The 22,123-nt window shown below is 48.1% G+C and overlaps 1 protein-coding gene across 7 annotated transcripts in view; it reads left to right on the forward strand.

Moving 5' to 3' along the window:
* The first annotated feature begins 13,385 nt into the window (after positions 1-13,385).
* SCAPER (S-phase cyclin A associated protein in the ER) overlaps positions 13,386-22,123 on the forward strand; it is a 406,842-nt gene continuing 398,104 nt past the window's right edge. For 6 of the 7 annotated variants that reach the window (XM_075897363.2, XM_075897366.2, XM_075897365.2 and 3 more), the window contains exon 1: positions 13,386-13,541. In XM_075897363.2, the coding sequence (XP_075753478.1) occupies positions 13,486-13,541 (56 nt within the window). In that variant the 5' untranslated portion in view covers positions 13,386-13,485. The remainder of the gene's footprint in view (positions 13,542-22,123) is intronic. The other variant, XM_075897369.2, reaches the window with a different exon arrangement.

Here is a 22,123-nt window from a genome sequence, read left to right on the forward strand (position 1 = left end):
CACGCACGCTGAGGGAGTCCCGCCCAAGCACGGCTCTCCAACCGCTCAGCCCTACCGCCATCCTGAGCGGGGACTAGGGAGCCGGGAGCCCTGATCGCCAAGTGCCCTCTTCTACCCACTGACCTCCAGAGTCCATGCCACTGCCATTCCGCATCCTCCTTTCCACAACAGCTCCTGCACGTACGCTATCTCTTCAAAGGGGAACAAAGGATCTCCTATCTTTATGTTCCATGTATTCCCAATATCAATGGGAGCCGTGTTAGTCTGAATTTGCAAGAGCGGCGAGGAGTCCGGTGGCACCTTATAGACTAACCAAAGTGTTGGAGCATAAGTTTGTGGGCAAAGACCCACTTTGTCAGATGCATCTGATGAAGTGGGTCTTTGCCCACGAAAGCTTATGCTCCAACACTTTGGTTAGTCTATAAGGTGCCACCGGACTCCTCGCCACTTATGTAGTCCCAAGGATCCCAAATAGTTTAAACACTCTGATAAACAAGCTATACACTTATATTTCAATTGCACCTAATTATGGACTGGAGCATGGGTTGCTACCCAGGCTTCACCCTACCTACAACAATAGTTAAGGCACAATAAAAAGCACATAAAGACCAGGGCATATGTCTTACTTGCTTTGGTACAGGAAGAAACCCCCTCCAACTGCACATCTGTAGTTGTCACCTACTACCCAACACTGGAACACAAGGGTTATAATTAAACAGTTACAAGCCATGATCAATGGGGACCACATTCCGAAAGAAATCTTTCCTCAACCTCTCCTTCTGGCTTTCTGGGGAGGACGGGACTCTGCAGAACCTGGAGTCAATTGGGAACTCCCCAGCTGATCCCAGGCTCTGAGTGGCATGTCCACAGAACCCCAGGCTCTGAGTGCTTTGAAATATGGTGCTGGAGCCTGGGAACAGCTGGGGAGCCCCCAGCTGACTCCGGGTTCCATAGTAATGCCGCATGGAGCCAGCTAGGGAGTCCCCAGGTGACCCAGGGCTCCACACAGCGCTGCCACTTTGAAGTACCCTCTCTTCCCCCTGCCTTTGCTGCCTCTATCTGACAGAGGCAGCAAGGGGGTGAATCAGCTAGTTAACTCGACGAGTCCTTAACATCCTTACTAGTAACCCATCCTAGCCTGATATCATCTGCAAACTTGGAAGTATACTCTTTATGCCAGGGGTTCCTAAACTTTTTGGCACAGGGACCAGTAAAACCATTCACGAGCTTTTGGAGGTCCGGTAACATTCATTCATTCGGAATTGATACAACCACCTGGGAATCGCTGGCACACAACCGCCCTGCCTGGCGCAGTCTCATCCACAAGGGATGCCAAGCTGTCGAAACAAGGCGCATCTCTGAAGCACAACACAAGCGCGTGCTGCGCAAGTCCAAAGCTACCAGCACAACGATTGCAATGCCTACACCTGTCTGTCCGACATGTTCCAGGACATTTGCTGCCCGAATTGGCCTGATAAGTCATCTTCGGACACACTGTATCCAATCTCAAAGCACCTAGTGGTGTTGAGATGTTCATCGACCACCGCTGCACACTGTGTGGAAGTTTTCAGAGAACTGTCCACGATAACTCCAGACTCTCTTTCCTGATTTGTCGTAGCCAAATTAGCCCCCATCATACTGTACACATAGTTGGGGTTATTTTTCCCGATGTACATTACTTTACACTTATCCACATTAAATTTCATTTGCCATTTTGTTGCCCAATCACTCGGTTTGGTGAGATCTTCTTGGAGTCCCTCACAGTCTGCTTCTGTCTTGACTATCCTAAATAGTTTGGTATCATCTGCAAACTTTACTACCTCACTGCTTACCCCTTTTTCCAGATCATTTATGAATAAGTTGAAAAGGATTGGTCCCAGGACTGACCCTTGGGATACACCTCTAGTTACCCCTCTCCAATCTGAAAATTTACCATTCATTCCTACCCTTTGTTTCCTGTCTTTTAACCAGTTCTCAATCCAAGAAAGGACCTTCCCTCTTAACCCATGGCCATGTAATTTACACAAGAGCCTTTGGTGAGGGACCTTGTCAAAGGCTTTCTGAAAATCCAAGTATACTATATCTACTGGATCCCCCTTGTCCGTATGTTTGTTAACCCCTTCAAAGAACTCTAATAGATTAGTAAGACAGGATTTCCCTTTACAGAAACCATGTTGACTTTTGTCCAACAAATTATGTTCTTCTACATGCTTCACAATTTTATTCTTTACTATTGTTTTGACTAATTTGCCCGGTACTGAAGTTAGACTTACCGGTCTGTAATTGCCAGGATCGCCTCTAGAGCCCTTTTTAAATATTGGTGTCACGTTGGCTACCTTCCAGTCATTAGGTACGGAAGCCGATTTAAAGGATAGGTTACAAACCACAGATAATAGCTCAGCAATTTCCCATTTGAGTTCTTTTAGAACCCTTGGATGAATGCCATCCGGTCCCGGAGATTTGTTAACATTAAGTTTTTCTATTTGTTCCAAAACCTCCTCTAATGACACTTCAATCCGGGATAGTTCCTCAGATTCATCACCCACAAAGGACGGTGCAGATTCAGGAATATCCCCACCATCCTCAGCCGTAAAGACTGAAGCAAAGAAATCATTTAGTTTTTCCACAATGGCTTTATCGTCCTTGATTGCTCCTTTTATAGCTCGATCATCTAGGGGACCCACAGGCTTTTTAGCAGGGTTCCTGCTTCTAATGTACTAAAAAAACATTTTGTTATTTCTTTTTGAGTTTTTGGCTAGCTGTTCCTCAAAATCTTTTTTTGCTTTTCTTATTACATGTTTACACTTGATTTGACAGTGTTTATGTTCCTTTCTATTTATCTCACTAGGATTGGACTTCCACTTCTTAAAAGATACCTTTTTGTCCCTCACTGCTTCTTTTTCATGGTGGTTAAGCCACGGTGACTCTTTTTTAGGTCTCTTGCTATGTTTTTTAATTTGGGGTATACATTTAAGTTGGGCCTCTATTATGGTGTCTTTAAAAAGTTTCCATGCAGCTTTCAGGGATTTGGCTCTAGTCACTGTGCCTTTTAATTTCTGTTTAAGTAACCTCCTCATTTTTGCGTAATTCCCCTTTTTGAAATTAAATGCCAGGGTGCTGGACTGCTTAGGTGTTCTTCCAACCACAGGAATGTTGAATGTTATTATATTATGGTCACTATTCCCAAGCGGTCCTGTAACGGTTATATCTTGGACCTGATCCTGCACTCCACTCAGGACTAAATCGAGAATTGCCTCTCCCCTTGTGGGTTCCTGCACTAGTTGCTCCAAGAAGCAGTCATTTAAGCCATTAAGCCTGCAAGACCCACCACTGATAGGGCCCTGGGCTGGGGCTCGGAGGAGAGGGAGAGTCTGGGCTCCCCTACCCAATCCCTTGCTACAGAACTGTGATTAGGCTGCTGGGCCTGCAAGACAGTGATTTGGCCTCAGGGCCCGTGGAACTGCGACTAGGCCTGCGGGACAGTGATTCAGCCTCGGGGTCTGCAGAGTAGGGCCTGGAGCCCTGGGGTGCTGGTTCAGGGAGAGACCCGAGGTGAGGCAACCCGGTACAATCCCTTGTCTGAGATCCTGCACTCCCACTCTGCTCCTGCATCCTCCCCCGGGGTTAGACACCCTATCCCCACTCTGCTCCTGCACTCTCTCTCCTGGTCAGAGACCTACCTCCAGCCTGCTCCTGCCCCTTCCCCCTGGCCAGACACCCTACTCCTGTACCCTACCTACCACCCAGACCTTGCACCCTCACCCCCTCCTGCACCTCACTTTCTGCCCAGATCCCGCACCCTCATCCCACTCATTGGCAGCTCTGTCCTGCTCACTGAACTCCTCATGTTGCCCCCCAAGACCCAGGGGGTCCATAAAATCCACTAACCCTGGAACTCCAGAAGAGTTAATCTGGCCTCTGGGAAGCCTTGAACCTCAGTCCTCCCTGTCCCCCTCCATGGCTATGTCTACACTGGCGTGATCTTGCGCCAGAGCTATGCAAATGAGGCTAAGCATGGAATATCGCTGAGCCTCATTTGCATACCTAATGAGCCGCCATTTTGCAGAAGAGGCTCTTGCACAAGAAGGAACTGTCTACACGGCCCCTTCTTGCGCAAGAAAAACCCTCTTGCACAATGCTGTTATTCCTGAAAATAATCAGCGTGGTGGCATTGTGCAAGAGGGTTTTTCTTGTGCAAGAAGGGGCAGTGTAGACAGCTCCTTCTTGCGCAAGAGCCTCTTCTGCAAAAATGGTGGCTCATTATATATGCAAATGAGGCTCGGTGATATTCCATGCTTAGCCTCATTTGCATAGCTCTGGCGCAAGATCACACCAGTGTAGACATAGCCCCGGGGGCTGTAGTACCAGGGGAGTGAGGTGTCTCAGTTGGGGGCCACATCAGTGAGGGTTGGGGATTTTTGGGGGTTTTTTTGTTGCTTAATTCCCAACTGATTGTTCTGTGAGTTAGTTGCTTCCGACCCAAAAAAGGTTCCCCACTCCTGCCATAAAGACAATGTTGAAACCTTTTGTGTTGAACATAAATTCATATTTTACTTTATTTAAAATTAAATTTGGTAAACTAATATGAGAAAGTTAAAGTGCTTAACTTTCAGTAAATATTTCCTTTCTTAGGGTACGTCTACACTACAGCGCTAGTTCGAACTAACTTAGTTCGAATTAGTTAATTCGAACTAAGCTAGTTCGAACTAACGCATCTAGAACTAAAAACTAGTTCGAACTAGCGTTTTGCTAGTTCGAACTAGTAAGTCCACATTGAGTGGACTCTGAACAGGGCTTAAGGATGGCCGGAAGCAGTGCCGGCAGGGCATAAAAGGAGGACTTAGAGCGTGGAGATGCAGTCTCAGGCTAGCCGAGGGCTGCGCTTAAAGGGTCCCGACCCCCACCCCGGACAGACAGTTCTAAGGGGTGCCCCGCTTACAAACCAGTCCTGGCTTGGAGTGCCCGAAGTACCCACACTGGGCACATCACACCACTCGGCCATCAGACCGGCTGCACTTGCCGCATGCTGCCATCTGGGGAGAGGGGACAATCGGGGGGCTGCAGGAGAGCTTCCACCCCCAGAACCCGCAGAGCCAGCCCAGTCCTCCCCATCGGGGGCTCGTGCCCCATTCCTCCCTCACCTCCTTCCACTTACCCTTCCCTAGCCCCCCTTCTTATTGATGTACAAAATAAAGGACACATGTGTTCAAAAATAGAAACTCTGTTTATTTAACAAAACTCGGGGAAACTGGGAAAAGGAGGTGGGAGAGGGGAAGAGAGAGGCTGGGAGAGGGGAGGGGGAAAACTGGGAGGAGGGAGCTGAAAGGGGGAAGCAAGGGAAAGGAGGGGGTGGGGAAACTGAAGGATCAGGGGTGGGGGTCTCGCCGGGCCGACCGCCTCCCAGTACAGCGAGGGAGGGGGCCTCGGCGTCCCCGGGGCGATGGGGTGGAGGGTGCGGAGGTTGAGGTGGGGGGTGTGGACATTGAGGAAGAGGTTGTGGGGGTTGAGGAGGGAGAGGTGGGAGGGGGAGCAGGAGTGGGAGGAGGGACAGCAGTTGGGGGGACAGCTGGTGCAGGATCAGCACGGGGCACCATGCTCTGCAGCAGGAGCTGCAGGTTGGTGCTCAGCCCTCGGACCTCAGACAGCAGCTCGTGGCGGACCTGCAGGTCTTCCCGCATCCAGGCCTGCAGTGTGCGGTGCACCGCTCGCAGGGCCCCAAGGTGCTGGTCCCGGTACTCCTGCTCCGTGCTGGCAGTCCGGAGCAGGCCGCGGGTGCGGGAGCATGTCCCAGGCGGGGTGGTGCGCCCTGCACGAGCAGCTGGTGCAGCTGTAGAGAAAGAAGAGAAGGGGTCAGTTCTCCCTGGGGACGCAGAGGATGATGCCCAGCCCCCTCCCCAACTCCGCAACGTGAGGGTGACCATGTCCTGCACCGTCACAGCCGCTGTGCTTGTACAGAGGCCATGGTCAGGATGTCTGGCTCTCCCCGGGACTGGAAGCTGCCCCAAGACCGCACCCATGTCCCTGTGCCATGTATAGTGTGGCCGGGGCGGTGGGGGGAAAGGGGAGATGTCCCCTGCCTCCGTGTAGAGGGGACATGTGAAGGGAAATCATCCTGCTGGGTCCTGCCCCGGGGTCGGGAGCATGTCACGTCTCTTTGCACAAGCATGTGCCTATTGGGCAATGGCCCCTGGGTGTCACGCAGCTGGAGCCACCTGCCCAAGGGTGGCATGGCACGTGCTCGCACGTGTACAGGTGTCTGCGTGATCCGTGGAAGGCATGGCCCACGCGCGCGGTCCCTGGTCTCCCTGCCACCTCCCCCCCCGAACTACTTAATTCAAACTACTTACCCGGTACGGTCTCCCTGGACGACCCTGCCGACTCCGGTGCTGGGACATCCTGCGGTGGCCCCTCCGGTGTGCCCGGGTCAGGGCCCTCCAGTCCCGGCTCGCTGTCCCCCAGGCTGGCACGGACCGCCCTGCCCCCCAAGAGTCGGTTGAGGGCAGAGAAGTAGGGGCAGGTGGCAGCCCCTGCTGTGGCGCCACCCCTGGTGGCCCTGGCGTACGCCTGGCGCAGCTTTTTAATTTTAATGCGCACCTGCTCCTGGGTGCGCCTGTGTCCCCTGGTGGCCATGGCGGCTGCTATGCGCCCATAGACGGCCGCATTCCTCCTCCTAGTGCGGAGATCATGGACGTTGGGGGCCTGCCCCCAAACCTCAATGAGGTCCATGACCTCCGCACTAGTCCAGGAGGCCGCGCGCCGTCTACGGCCCCTGGCTGGCCCCTGGGTGCTGGGGGACTGGGCAGGGGACATGTCACTCCCACTGGCTGCCTGGCTCATGGTGGGGCCACTGGTTCGGGGCAGAGACTCCTGGCAGGGCTGGCTGACTCCAGTGCCGTCTGGCCAGAGTCTACCCCTTTAAGGGCTGGGGGAGAGGAGAAGAGTTTTCCTGGTTGTGCCCAGAGAGGCCACCAGGGGGAACCTGGAAAGGGCTAGCCTCCCACTAGTTCGAACTAAAGGGCTACACAGCCCTAGTTCGAACTAGCTAGTTCGAACTAGGCGTTAGTCCTCGTAAAATGAGGTTTACCTAGTTCGAACTAAGCGCTCCCCTAGTTCGATTCAAATTCGAACTAGCGGAGCGCTAGTGTAGCACCTATTAAAGTTAGTTCGAACTAACGTCCGTTAGTTCGAACTAACTTTGTAGTGTAGACATACCCTCACTGGTTAAATTAAACCGTTTTCCCTAGCTACAGCACTAGCAAAATGGCTCAGGTGTAATTATATAATTAACGGCGAGTTTCCATTACCAGCTGGTGGTCCACAGAAAGGTTTGGGGACGGTCCATGGGCCAAAAAGTTTGCAAACCATTGGTATTGATACACAACATCTACTGCATCCCCCTTATCCACAAGTTGCATTATCCTGTCAAAGGAAGCTATCAGGTTGGTTTGACATGATTTTTTTTTAATAAATCCATACTGACTGTTACTTATCAATTTATTATCTTCTAGATGTTTGCAAATGGAGTCCTTAATTTATTTGTTCAATTGCATTCACTGTGTTAGATGTTCAGTTGCCACCAATGCTCTTGGTGAAGGTGGAAACAAAAAAATTATTGACAAGGAGTCCTGTGGTACCTTATAGACTAACAGATGTATCGGAGCATAAGCTTTTGTGGGCAAAGACCCACTTCATCAGATGCATGTAGTAGAAATTTCCAGAGGCAGGTATAAATATGCAGGCCAGAATAAGGCTAGAGATAACGAGATTAATTCAGTCAGGTTATTAAGAAATTCAGGTTATTAAGAAATTAAGCATATCTGCCATTTCCACAGTTCTTATTGTTTTTCTGACTTAACTTAATAACAAACTATGTCCTTGATCTTCCTTTTATTTCTAATGTATTTGTAATATCTTCTTATTACTCTTTAGGTTTCTAGCTTGTTAGAAAAGCACAAAATGAGCTCAAATTTTGCCTCTACATACTTCTATTATTTGTTTTTATTCAGTCGTTGTAATTTGATTTTGTTTCCCTGTTTTGTAATACCCTTTTTTGATTTTTAGATAATTCAAGATCTCCTGGTTAAGACAAGAGGGTCTCTTGCCATACTTCCTATCTTTTCTTTTCAATGGAATAATTTACTCATGTGCCTTTAATAATGTCTCGCTGAAAAATGCATTAAATGCTCTAATAACAACTATGTGGATAGAATGAAACAGTCACTGTGCTCTCAAACTCATACAGAAAATGATAAAAAGAGAAAAAACACTGTCACCTGTGGGTGAACGCTTTTCAAAGCAGTCACTCTGTGCCTGACCTCTCAGTCCTCATCCTCAAAGGAAACCTGCACAATACCTTCAAAAGATGAGCTTAAATTCATAATTTTGCCAGATAGTAAAACTCAGACTGAAAAAGAGACATGGAGTTATATGATAATCTATAACCCACTTAACTTCCCCAGCCTTTTTTTTCCTCCCCCCATCATGAATGATCCCTTAAAACAGGGGCTGGAGCACCAGTGCTGACTCTCTGATGGTGGGGGGAGCCCTGAGATTCGAGGGCTGGAGTTAGACAAACAAGGGCTGGAGGAAGCCACTCCTTGCACTGCTGCTCCTCCCTTCCCTCTCCCCCCTGTTGGGGAAATGGCAGCACAGCAAAGCACTGCCTGAGGCTTTTCCCCCACTGCTCTGATTGGCCATAATTATGGCCAATAGGAGCAGCAAGGGGTGGTGAGTGGGAGTGGCAGGAGATACAGAGCTATGTGCATCCCCAGGGAGCTGCACCAAGTTAGTGCCCCTCTTATTGCCCAGACCCTGCACCCCCCTCCTGCCCAGAACCCCCATCTCCAGCCCACTCCTGCACCCTACCTCCAGTCCAGACCCCCTACACAAATCCGCTCCATCACCCCTTTCCTGCTCAGACCCTGCACCTCCACTCCAGCACCCTATCTCGTACCCAGGTCTAGGTAGGAGATTGAGGTGCATGAAAGGGTGGGGTCCCAGGTGCAAGCTCTGGCCAGGAGGTGTTTACCTGAGGCAGCTCCTGGACGTCAACCCAGTGGACCCCTCAGGCAGGTTTCCTGGCTGCTGCAGCCCCATACACTGCTAAAAGTGACCAGCATGTGTGTCTCTATACAGCATGCCCTTTGGAGAGAGGGAGACAGCGGGTCTCCACGTGCTGCATGTACCAGCAAGTGCTGCCCCTGTGGCTCCTCTTGGCCGGTTTCTGGCCAATGGGAGCTGTAAGGATTGTGCTGGGGATGGGAGCAATGCATGGAGACCCATTTTCAATCATGGGGTGCAGAGACACAGGGACATGCTGACTCTAGAAGTCAGCCATTTTGAGTAGTGTGTGGGATTGCAGCAGGCAGAAAGACTTCCTGAGCTGTGGACCACCTCTTAATGTTTGGTGGGTAGATCTAGCCATCACCTGTATTTGATGGCTTGTGTCCTCCCCATAATAGTCTCTCAACCCCTGAGGAGTCATAACCTCCATTTTGAGAACCCCTGATCTAATTCACTTTATACTTAGCTGTGTGACACACTGAGCACATTTCCCAGAGAGTTCTGTGTGAACTCTCTCATAAAAAGAAGTCGATGCAATAAAAGGTTTAACCTCACCTACTTCGTCTCTCTATTATCCTGGGACCAAAATGGGTACAACAAACACTACATATCACACAGTTAAAACTGTGTCCATTTTGAAAATCAAATTGAGATTATCATTTGTCCTGTTTAGGCACTGATAAAAAAAAACCCTTCATATAATTTATTGAAAGGAGTATTACATTCGTTGTTACTTTTCAAAATTCGTATATTTCTGAATTTGCTGTTTCTACAAAAAACAAAAATATGATTAAGTTGTCCAAATTTCTGAATAGAGATATTTTTAAAAATAAAAAATGGGAAACTGAAATAAAAGAGTTCTCAAGATTTACTGTGCATTTCCTTTTCAAGGAACTTTAATAAATTAGTCAAATTTAAATATTTTTTCTCATTCATAAACCATCGCAGTAATTTAAATCTAACATCTTAGTCTAATTTAGATGTTAAATTTCTCATCAATATTTACTTCTGATAGTCTACTATTAACATCACATTTATAAAATCAATTTAAAACTTGGTCAGTTTCTTTACTTGTGTTGACCATAATTTGTCTTTGCACTTTCAGCTAACAGTGTTCAAACCAGTTGAGCTGTACCCACTGCTAATACCTGACAGCAACAAAGCAAAATACCTTTGCAGTGTGTTTTTAAGAACTGCCAAGTGTGTACCATAAAATGTATTGGCACAAATATTATAACAGATTTTCCAAATAATATTAACTCAATGCAGATATATTACACTCAAGCTTATTTGCAATATGCATTGAGATGACCAAAGGTAGGAAAAGAGGAAATATGATATACGGATAATAAAACAGACAGAACACAAAAACATTATATACTATGTTATACATTAGGCAAAAAAGTACAACTCAGCATTCAGCAATAACACTTTCCAAGAAGGAAAATACAGGAGATAATTTTCTTCTCTTGATAATTTGCCTGTATCAAAGATTTTCTCATAATTTTTCATTAGTTCTACAATTACATTCAAAGTCATTCTGCTGGGGTCAAGACTCACATAATCTTGATCAGTTTAGAATTAGAAATATCTGGGGAAAAAAGTTCTTGCCCTCTGTACTTCTGGAATTTTCTGATTAAGCACCTGTGCCCTCAAAGTAGGATTTACAGGAGACTAGTCCCTCAAAGTTTGCTAAATTGTTACTGCTTAGTTTGCCTAATAATCATTTTAATACCCATGTCAGAACCTACTTGCTAATTGCAGGTAAGATTTTTGATATTAATTATCTTTGATTTTTCTGCTTTCTTCAACAATGCCATCAGGTAGGATTGTGACATTTTCCCTCTATGGCTTCATTATTTGAAGCTGCTATTTTAATTACAAAGAAATTTTTTTTTTTTTTAGATTTTGTCTGGATTTTCTTTATACCACTTTCAAAGAACTATAGTAATAAAGCTTATTTTGTTCTCTGAGGACTTGGCAAACTTTAATATGTTTCTATTTAATTGTCAGCATAGTAGCAGAGGTTCATCAACAAAGCCAACAGTTTACTTAACAATTTCAAACAGGTAAAATTATTTGTTCTGATTTTTTTTTTACTAGAAAACTGACATCTGTACATTTTAATTTTGCTGCTTTTCAGCTAACAATGTTTTTCATTTATTTTCTATAATGCAAACTGAGCAACAATTATAAAGAGCATAGTCTTACATTGTTCAAAGAACACACATTTCAGAATGGTGATAATGTATTGAGTATCATTTACATTTCATTCTGAGTGTCACTCTAAATTATGCCAATAATAATGAATAATTTATAACATCTTCCATTACAATGGATACAACAGAATTTTTGAAACTTAAGACACTGCAGACCTGATTTTCCATTGCTTTACCTAAGTATAGCCATTTGTATAGCTTAGATGAACTGGTTAAAAATGCTACCATTCTGATTTAATATCAGATAATAGCATATCAAATTAGAATAGTAGCATCTGGTATAACATGCTCAGGCATGATACCGAGGAGGAGTGTATAGAGAGGTAGATAAACTGAGGCTTGGCAGCATACAGAATACAGCCATTTTAGGTGTGGCAGGGGAAATGGGGAAGAACACAAACACGTTTTTCTGTTGTAGTGGGTATTGGGGACAGTGACAGTAGGGGTAACATACAGCTATGACTGTGCTGAGGCATCGTGAAGGGAAGTATGCTGATATGGTAACGCTCAGTCATGACAATGGTGTAGTGAAAGACAATGTTCAGGTGTGGTAGTGAGGGGAGGGTGTGGGGCCATGATAGCATGGTTGGGCTAAGATGTGTCAGTGGGGGCAATGAACAGATGTGGCTGTATGAAGGCATGGCTGAATGGCATAATGGAATGCTAAAACTGTATTAGAATGTTGAACCGCAAGGTAAGATGGTGTGTGATATAGCTTACTTGAGCTGGTCACAGCGATACCTGGCAACGCATTCAAATGTCTGAAAGAGAGAACATTCATAGGATCTCTCTCATGATGGAAGCTTTGTAGTCCATCCAAATCGGGTGCAGAAGCTTGACCTGCTAGTAGATGTCTTTGCAACCTCCTGTGTACAAGAAGTACATGACAAAGGGAATGCAGACGTGACAAATGAGAGCAAAAGCAGAGAACATAACAGCTGTGTGTGTACTGAAGCATGGCAATGGGGGAGTGGCCTGAGCATAGCCATAGGAAAGACACAAGGCTGTGTGCAGGCATTGCAGAGTGGGAGCATACAGACATGGCTGTTCACAGCTGTAGCAATGTGGAGGACACATATGTGGCAATAGGATAACAAAAGTGACGTACAGTAGTGCCTTTAAAACAGTATTTTATTTTCACTCTTGTGTTCCCATTCTACTACACTGCAGCTGTGTGACACTCTGATATCTACATTGTCCCTAGTCATAATAAATTTTATTATTATGCATGAAATAACCTCCCTCCGCCCTTATCTCCCTCTCACCCTCCAAAGCCTCCGATCCCAGGCTGAAGCATCTTCCTGCACCCCAAACTCCTCATCCCTAGCTCCACCCCAGAGCCCACACCTTCAGCTGGAGTCTCACCTGCCTGTGCCCCAGCCCCAATCCCCCTTCAATCCCAGCTCAGAGCACTCTCCTGCACCCCCAAACACATCATCCCAAGCCCCACTCCAGAGTCTGCACCCCCAGCCAGAGCACTCACCCTCCCCTCCCCACCTCAACCCCCACCCCAGCAGGACCTCAGAGAAGGAGCAAGACAAGGGCAGAATAGGGAAGAGGTGTTTAAGTTTGGCTGCGGCCCCCCAGTAGGAGCAAGCCATCAAGTGGAAAGGGCAAGGCTGGAGGCTAGTCTCTCCCCCACCCAGCCTTCAATGCTGCCTGGACAGCAGCAGTGGCAATGGTGACCTGGAGCCCCACAGCCTTTTAAATCGCTGGGCCCCAGCGGAGCTGCCTCTTTTGCCCGCCCTGGCGGTGCTGTTGGATTTTGTGCAGGTAGAAGGCAGGAAATGCTAAACCCACAGACGGAAGTGGAGTTATCTGGGCACTGGGCTACACTGTGTCCTGAACTCGCCAGGCCTGAGAGTGCCCAGGGAAGCTCCCTTACACCCCACACTCTGTCCTGGCAATCACAGCAGATGGCCCCTCCTCCCTGCCACCCTTCCATCAGAGTCCATGCCCGTTCTTAAACCCTACTGCTGCCCCCAGTGCCGCCTCACTCCCCCTCCCGGGCTCGAGTGCCTGTGGCTGCAGGCCCGGCCATGCCTCCCCTTTGGTCCCTCCCCCCGCGGAGAGGAACTACGGGCAAAGGTAGGGCAGCGCCTTCGCTGGCTCCTACTGGGCATGCGCAGGCGGCTCGGGCCTGCTCCGCCAAGGTCTGACGGGAGGCCGTTCCCGACACTGCACCGGCCACTGGCGGGATGCGATGACATCAGCTCGGCGGGACGCGCGCAGGCGGGACAGCGCAGCAAAGAGGAGAGTGTGAGTGGGGCTCGCTTATTGCGCTCCGCGGAGTGAAGGGGAGGGGCGACCTGCTGAGCCTGGGGGGACAAGATGGCAGTTGGCCGGGCCCGCTCCCTCAGGGCGGACGGGAACCGGCCTCCCTTCCCAGTGCCGGGGTCCGACAGGCAGCTTGACACTTGCCTGGCTCTGCTGCGGGGAGGGGCTGCCGCTCACTGGCTGCTGTGGGGCCCAGGTACATAGAAACCAGAGGAGGCTTTTCCCGAAAGCGGCCCCATAAGCTCTACCTAGGGGGACCCCCCCCAAAGCCCTGCGATGTCTGGGAGCCTGTGATGTGGGACTCCTGAGTGTGGAGGAGAGAGATCTGCTCTGAGCGTGGGACCCCTTCGCCTAGCACTTGACCGTGCGCTTCCCTCCCTTGTTCGGGCTTGGGAAAAATAATTTACCCGGTTGCGCAAACTGTCCTTGGCAAGCAGTATGTAAATAGCGACCCTCCCCCCCCCCCCCCGTAAAATGTGATTAGTCTTGTTCACGGGGCAGCTGAACCAGATTATTAATCAAAAGACTTTAGCAGTGTTAGACAAGTAATGCCCCCCTCCCCATTCTTACTTGGCCATTTGGACTTGCAAGTTGTCATTCTCTGACAAAAAAATTTCAGAGAGAAACTGCTGAGTTGGAATTCATATGCAAATTCCACACCCTGAACCAAGGTCTAAACAAACACATCGAAAGTCTCAGAGGAGTAGCCTAACTTAAAAAACAACAATGGGCCTGTAGCACATTTAACACTAACAAAAACACAGTGAGTGGTTCCCGTATTATAGGGGTGTCCAAACTTTTTTCAAAGAGGGCCAGATTTGATGAAGTGAACATGCGTGAGGGCTGACCATTTTGCCTGACATTCTTTGAACCATTAAAATTAAATGCAAATTAACTATTTTATGCAAAGTTTATTGCAAATGGCATACTTTTCATTTCGTCACATGGATGACAAATCTAAACAGGTGTTAAATCACTCTGCCTTTCATATCTGAAGGCCAGATGAAAAAAAAATCCAGGAAGCTGAAATATATGTTAGGAACATTGTTATTATTGGTAATAAAGGTTGTCTGTCAACTTTTAAGTTAAAAAAATATGAACAGGAACATAACACCAAGTATACATGTTGTGTCCAAATATATTTACAACTGATTTAGACCAACTGACATTAACTGAGATTTTACAATGTATTCATCTCAATACATATGGATTCGTTGGGGGCCAGAAAAGATAGATATTGCCAAATTACCTGTGGGGCCGTATTAAACCAGAACACGGGCCGCAATTGGCCCGCGGGCCGGACTTTGGACATGCCTGCTGTATTACAATAGTAATTTCCCATTCAGGTACACTCACCTTCTCACCACTGTTGGAGATTAGCTCTATGCATTCTGATTTAATTAGCACTTGCCACATCCCAACTCTGTACCTTTTTTCCTCTTTCTCTCTTTGTTTCTTTTTCTCTTCTGCATCTGAAGAAGTAAGTTGTAGCTCAAAAACTCTAATACAGGAGTGGGGAAAAGGGCCTCTGTGGGCTGCATCGGGCCTGCCTAGTGGGTTGATCTGGCCTGCGAAGGTCGTGATGCTCCTCTGCCCCCAGGCCAATCGGGGCCTAGGGACGGGGGAGCACGCAGAACTTAGAGTCGACCCTGGTGGCTAACTCTTAAGTGCCGCCCGCTGGAGGGCAGGGAGCAAGAGACTTCATGCTCCCTCCAGGCCAATTCCTCACACTACTTGTTCCTTGCAGGACAGGAGGGAACTTCATGTGCTCCCCTTGCCCCCAAGGCTTGATTGGCCTGAGGGAGTGGGGAAGCACACAAAGTCTCCCACCCTGCAAGGGGCTCAGCACTTAAGAGTCAACTGCCAGCTGCTGCCCAGCTGACGGGTGACTCTAAGTGTGGTGCTCCATTGGCGGACAGGGTCACATTTTGTGTGTTTTCCCATTTCCAGGCCCTCAGTGACCTAGAGGTAGGGGGCAAGATGCCAGGGGCACGAGTGCCTAGAGGGAAATGCCAGCTTTTCAGAACAGCTGGTGGTTCTCTGGGGGGATGGAGGGTCAGGGTGAAGACTTCATGTGCTCCCTCATCCACAGACCAATCAGGTTGTGGGGAGGGTGTGACGTAGTGGGGGTACTTGCTGGGCTGTGGTGACCTCTGCTGTCTGGAGCAAGACCCAGCAGGGAAAACCTTATTATGCAAAGGTACCATACAGGTTGAACCAGACTACCCCCCATGGGGAGAAACAAAGGGAGGTGGAATGCTGCCCTGGCTGGGGGGCAGGGCTGGAAGAGTGTGAGTGAGTTGCGGTCTGGGAGCATGGAGGAGATAGCCTAGGGAAAGGGGCTGGAGTTTAGGGGCCCGGTCTCCCCTATCTCAAGGGGGCCTGAGGCATCCTAGCCCAGCTCTGTGACCAGATTACATCTGTGCTGTGCTGTATCTTGGAGAGGCAATAAACTTCCTCTATTCCACTGACTGGTGCAGTCTGTTTGTGCCATTTCAGGGTGCAGGAGACAGGGGACCCCCAATGCGCCGTCACAGAGGGGAACACAGAAGTATCCTGGCTCCACTCCTTCCGCCTGAGGCCTTGCCCCTTCCAGGGCAGCATTGGCCACTTAAAAAATTTCTGAAGTAGCCCCCAGTCAAAAATTATTGCCTCTAATACCCTAATAAATGTTAATCTTTAAAGTGCTATCCCACTCCTTGTTGTCTTCTCTTTAGAACAGCTGCTATAATTTATGATTTGATCCAAGTCCTAGACTTATGATCAGCTTACATTTTATGGCTGTTCAGTGAACGCCAGTTCTGGCATAGTGGGCACCATTGATCTAGCAGATAATTAAATTATCAATTTAAAATAAATGGTTCTGTTTTTATTCCCTTGCTAAAGTTGCAAGGAACACCTTAGAGTATTATACCTGAAAGAGATTTGCTTCTTTATGTACTTAACAGCACTTTACTTATAGTAGTTTGCCCTGTTTCTGATTGTCTGATAATGAAGGAGCTACACACAGAGAGAAGTACGGGCAGTCCCCGGGTTACGTACAAGATAGGGACTGTAGGTTTGTTCTTAAGTTGAATTTGTATGTAAGTCGGAACTGGTACATATTGTAGGGGAAACTCTAGCCAAACATTTCTCCAGAGCTCAGTTTTATTCTCCCACACCTCACTTCTCTCAGTCCTTTATTCTCAAGCTGAGGTGTCTGCTGAGAAAAGCTGCTCCGCGTCTCCCTGGTCTGCTGGGGTGGGGGGGCGCTAGCTTCGCGTCTCCCTGGTCTGCTGGGGGGAAGCAGCTAGTGCGGGGTTGCCTCACCCCGTTTGTAAGTAGGGATCCGATGTAAGTCGGATCCATGTAACCCGGGGACTGCCTGTATGTGATTGTAAAATGTCAGAAATTAGCAGGAAGAACTTGAGCAAGTGTGTTATTGAAAACTACTTAAAACTTTGATTAGGTTCTAAATTGGTAGTTTCTTTTTAACAGGTGAGGACAGCAAGAAGATTTACAGCTACATAGATACTACATCATAATAGATACTGATAAAGACGTCAGTGATTGGAAATTATTGTACTAAAAGTTCTTGATATCAAGGTCTCTTGTCCTTATGTGATCACCAAAATTTAAAGTGATTATTGTAAAAATTTCTGAGGCCCAAATTTCATTTACTTTAAATACTTTTAATTTGATTGTGGGAGGTGGGGAAATTAAAATTATCTTGAGCCTAATTTACTTTGAGGTGTAAAGACAATTTTCTGAATCTTTACAGTGTTGAGGATACCTTCTCCACTTTCATCCCTTGTTTTGCCATGTTTTACATTTCTCCGTGTTGATCCAGTTTATTGTGGATGTCATTGGCTGTGATTGGCAGGTGGAAACTGGCTGCTAATTAAAGTTTGAATTCTAGAAGCCTCTGCTGATTGGCTGAGCCTTGGTAGGGGGAGGGGCTTTATAAGGCAGTGGGCAAGCGACCAAAGAGCTTGCGAACAGGTGAGTGCTAACAGGGAGTTTTGAGAGGGAGTTGGGAAGGGGAAGGGCGGGAGATATCTCTTGCCTTTCTTTTTAAATCCCTTTTCCAGGACAGCAGCGATGGTTGGTGATGGGTCTGCTGTTGTTACCTGCACAGAGTGTGCCATGTTTGTCTTCCTCCCGGAAGAAAGAACGGATTTCATCTGCACCAAGTGCAAGCTGGTCGACATTTTGGAAGAAAAAATTAGAGGACTGGAGGCCCAAGTGTTGACCCTACGCTTGATCAGAGAGGATGAAGACTTCCTCATAGAAAGCAGCATTTAATCCTTCAAGCACGGCAGGCAGAGCTAGAGAGGGCAGTACGTGACCAAGAAGAGAACTGGCAGCATGTAACTTCTAGAAGGGGAAAAAGGCCAGCATGGGACTCCCCCGATGCTATAGAAGTAAGCAATTGCTTTCAAGCTCTCTCCACGGGCTCTGCAGTGCTGAAAGCTCTGGAAGGGACCTCACAAGGAAGAAACCAGAAGGGAACACCATCTACTGGAAGGCATGGGATGCGTAGTCCTACGGATGGGGGTTCCACGGCCACCACCCCCAAAAGGAAACGACGGGTGGCGGTGGTCGGGGACTCCCTCCTAAGAGGGACTGAGCCATCCCTCTGCCATCCGGACCTGGAATCTCGAGAGGTGTGCTGCTTACTGGGAGCTCACATTCAGGATGTCACTGAGAGGCTTACCAAGCTGATCAAACCTTCGGATCGCTACCCCTTCCTGCTTCTCCACTTGGGAACTAATGATACGGCCAAGAATGATCTTGAGCGTGTTACTGCGGATTATGTAGCGCTAGGAAGAAGGATCCAAGAACTTGGAGCGCAAGTGGTATTCTCCTCCATCCTCCCTGTTGAAGAGAAAGGACTGGGCAGGGATCGTCGAATTGAGGACATAAATGCGTGGTTGCGCAGATGGTGTCGCAGAGAGGGCTTTAGTTTCTTCGACCATGGGACTCTGTTCCGGGCGCAAGGATTGTTAGGAAGAGATGGGATCCACCTAACGAAGCGAGGAAGGAGCATCTTCGTGGGCTGGCTTGCAAACCTAGTGAGGAGGGTTTAAACTAGGTTCGTCGGGGGACGGTGACCAAAACCCTGAGGGGAGTGGGAAAGTTGGATACCGGGAAGAAATGCAGAGAGGAAGGGGCAAGAAAGGAGGACCCATGTTTCGAATGGAGAAGATAGGACGATCAACTGGTTACCTGAAGTGTTTGTACACTAATGCGAGAAGCCTGGGAAACAAACAGGAAGAACTGGAGGCCCTGGCCCAGACCAAGAAATATGATTTAATTGGGATAACAGAGACTTGGTGGGATGACTCGCATGACTGGAGCGCTGTCATGGAAGGGTACAGACTGTTCAGGAACAACAGGCAGGGAAGAAAAGGAGGAGGAGTTGCACTATATGTAAGAGAGCACTACGATTGCTCTGAACTCCAGTATAAAGAGGGCGAAAAACCCGTTGAGAGTCTATGGGTTAAGTTTAAAGGAGCGAACAACAGCATTGATGTTGTGGTTGGTGTTTGCTACAGGCCACCAAATCAGGTGGATGAGGTAGATGAGGCTTTCTTCAGACAACTGAGCGAAGCTTCCAGATCGCAGGCCCTGGTTCTCGTGGGGGACTTTAATCACCCTGACATCTGCTGGGAAACCTATATGGCAGTACACAGGCAATCCAGGAAGTTTTTGGAGAATGTTGGGGATAACTTCTTGACACAGGTGCTGAAGGATCCCACCAGGGGCTGTGTGCAGCTTGACCTTCTGCTCACAGACAGGGAGGAATTAATAGGGGAAGTGGAGGTGGGTGACAACCTGGGAAGCAGTGATCATGAGATGGTAGATTTCAGGATCCTGACCAAAGGAAGAAGAGAGTAGTAAAATACACACCTTGGACTTCAAAAAAGCAGATTTTGACTCCCTCCGAGATCTGATGGGCAGAATCCCCTGGGTTGTTAACATGAAGGGGAAAGGAGTCCAGGACAGCTGGCAGTATTTTAAAGAAGCCGTATTGAAGGCACAGAAAGAAACCATCCCGACACGTAGCAAGAGAGGCAAACATGGTAGGAGACCGAACTGGCTTACAGGGGAAATCCTTTGTGAACTTAAGCACAAAAAGGAAGCTTACAAATAGTGGAAACTTGGACAAATGACCAGGGAGGAGTTTAAAGGTATAGCTCGAGAATGCTGGGGAGTTATCAGGAAGGCGAAAGCACAAATGGAATTGCGTCTGGCTAAGGTTGTGAAGGATAACAAGAAAGATTTCTACAGGCGTGTTAACAAGAAGAAGGTGATCAGAGAGGGTGTGCGGCCCCTAATGGATGAAGAAGGTGACCTAGTGACAGATGATGAGGGGAAAGCTGAAGTACTCAATGCTTTCCTTGCCTCTGTATTCACAGACAAGGTCGGCTCCTGGACTTCTGCGCCAAGTGACGCAAGATGGGATGAAGATGGTCAGCCCTCGGTGGGTAAAGAACAGGTTAGGAACTATTTAGAAAAGCTAAACGTACATAAATCCATGGGTCCGGACTTAGTGCATCCGAGGGTACTGAGGGAGTTGGCAAATGTCATTGTGGAGCCTTTGGCTATTATCTTTGAAAAGTCGTGGAGATCGGGAGAAATCCCGGATGACTGGAAAAAGGCAAATGTAGTGCCCATCTTCAAAAAAGGGAAGAAGGATGATCCAGGGAACTATAGGCCGGTCAGTCTTACCTCGGTTCCTGGAAAAATCATGGAAGGGATCCTTAAGGAATCCATATTGAGGCACTTGGATGAGAGGAATGTGATTAGGAATAGTCAGCATGGATTCACAAAGGGAAAGTTGTGCCTGACCAATCTGATTAGCTTATATGATGAGGTAACTGGCTCTGTGGACGTGGGGAAGTCAGTGGATGTTATATACCTTGACTTTAGCAAGGCTTTTGATACGGTCTCCCACAATATTCTTGCCAGCAAGTTAAGGGATTGTGGATTGGATAAATGGATGGTAAGATGGATAGAAAGATGGCTAGAAGGCCGGGCCCAGCGGGTAGTGATCAATGGCTCGATGTCAGGATGGCGGTCGGTTTCTAGCGGAGTGCCCCATGTTTCGGTTCTAGGAGCGGTTTTGTTCAATATCTTTATTAATGATCTGGATGAGGGGATGGATTGCACCCTCAGCAAGTTTGCGGATGACACTAAGCCGGGGGGAGAGGTAGATACGCTTAAGGGCAGGGATAGGGTACAGAATGACTTAGACAAATTGGAGGATTGGGCCACAAGAAATATGATGAGGTTCAACAAGGACAAGTGTAGAGTCCTGAACTTGGGACGGAAGAATCCCAAGCATAGTTACAAGCTTGGGACCAACCGGTTAAATAGTAGTTCTGCAGAAAAGGACCTGGGGGTTACAGTGGATGAGAAGCTAGATATGAGTCAACAGTGTGCCCTTGTAGCCAAGAAGGCTAATGGCATATTAGGTTGCATTAAGAGGAGCATTGCCAGCAGATCCAGAGATGTCATCATTCCCCTTTATTCGGCTTTGGTGAGGCCGCATCTGGAGTATTGTGTCCAGTTCTGGGCTCCCCACTACAAAAAGGATGTGGATGCATTGGAGAGTGTCCAGCGGAGGGCAACCAAAATGATTAGGGGGCTGGAGCATATGACTTATGAGGAGAGGCTGAGGGACTTGGGTCTGTTTAGTCTGCAGAAGCGAAGAGTGAGGGGGGATTTGATAGCAGCCTTCAACTTCCTGAAGGGAGGTTCCAAAGAGGCTGGAGAGAGGCTGTTCTCAGTAGTTAGATAGCAGAACAAGGAGCAATGGTCTCAAGTTGTGGTGGGAGAGGTCCAGGTTGGATATTAGGAAAAACTATTTCACTAGCAGGGTGGTGAAGCACTGGAATGGGTTACCTAGGGAAGTAGTGGAGTCTCCATCCCTAGAGGTGTTTAAGTCTCGGCTTGACAAAGCCCTGGCTGGGTTGATTTAGTTGGAATTGGTCCTGCCTAGAGCAGGGGGCTGGACTTGATGACCTTCTGAGGTCTCTTCCAGTTCTATGATTCATGCCCTCCCCATCCCCAATGCTGCCTCTGTATCAGGCTGGCTGACGCAGGTATGTGAGGGGAACCAGCTTTTAAACTGGCTTCCTCTGGGCACGGCTCCTGTGGAGCCACCTGTCCCACTCCCTCCACCTCTGCTGCTTCTGCTCCCCTCATGCACTGAGGATGTTAAATATCGGTTAATTGAATAGTTGATTAACCTCATGAATTCTTATCTGTTAGTCGACTATTCTGTAATCCCTGGGCAGCCCCTGTCTGGGGGGAGGGGTCTGAGCTTCTGGACCCAGCACGAGCTACAACTGAGCTGGGCTGCCTGCCTGTCTGGCTCCTAATACACTTTAAATGCTGAGCCACAGCTGGGGTAGGTCCAGGACCCAGTGCAAGCTGAGACTGAGCTGGGCTGCTGGCTAGCCTGCTAAGAAGTTTACTGGTAAGGGGTGGGAGGAAATGCATATAATTTATAGCAGTGTTTCTGGAAGTGTTTTGCGAAATCACTTTGAGAAACACATTAACTGGCCACCCTGGTT

Source organism: Pelodiscus sinensis, chromosome 14 (genome assembly GCF_052426305.1).
Source record: "Pelodiscus sinensis isolate ZL-2025 chromosome 14, ASM5242630v1, whole genome shotgun sequence".
Taxonomy (NCBI): Eukaryota; Metazoa; Chordata; order Testudines; family Trionychidae; genus Pelodiscus; species Pelodiscus sinensis.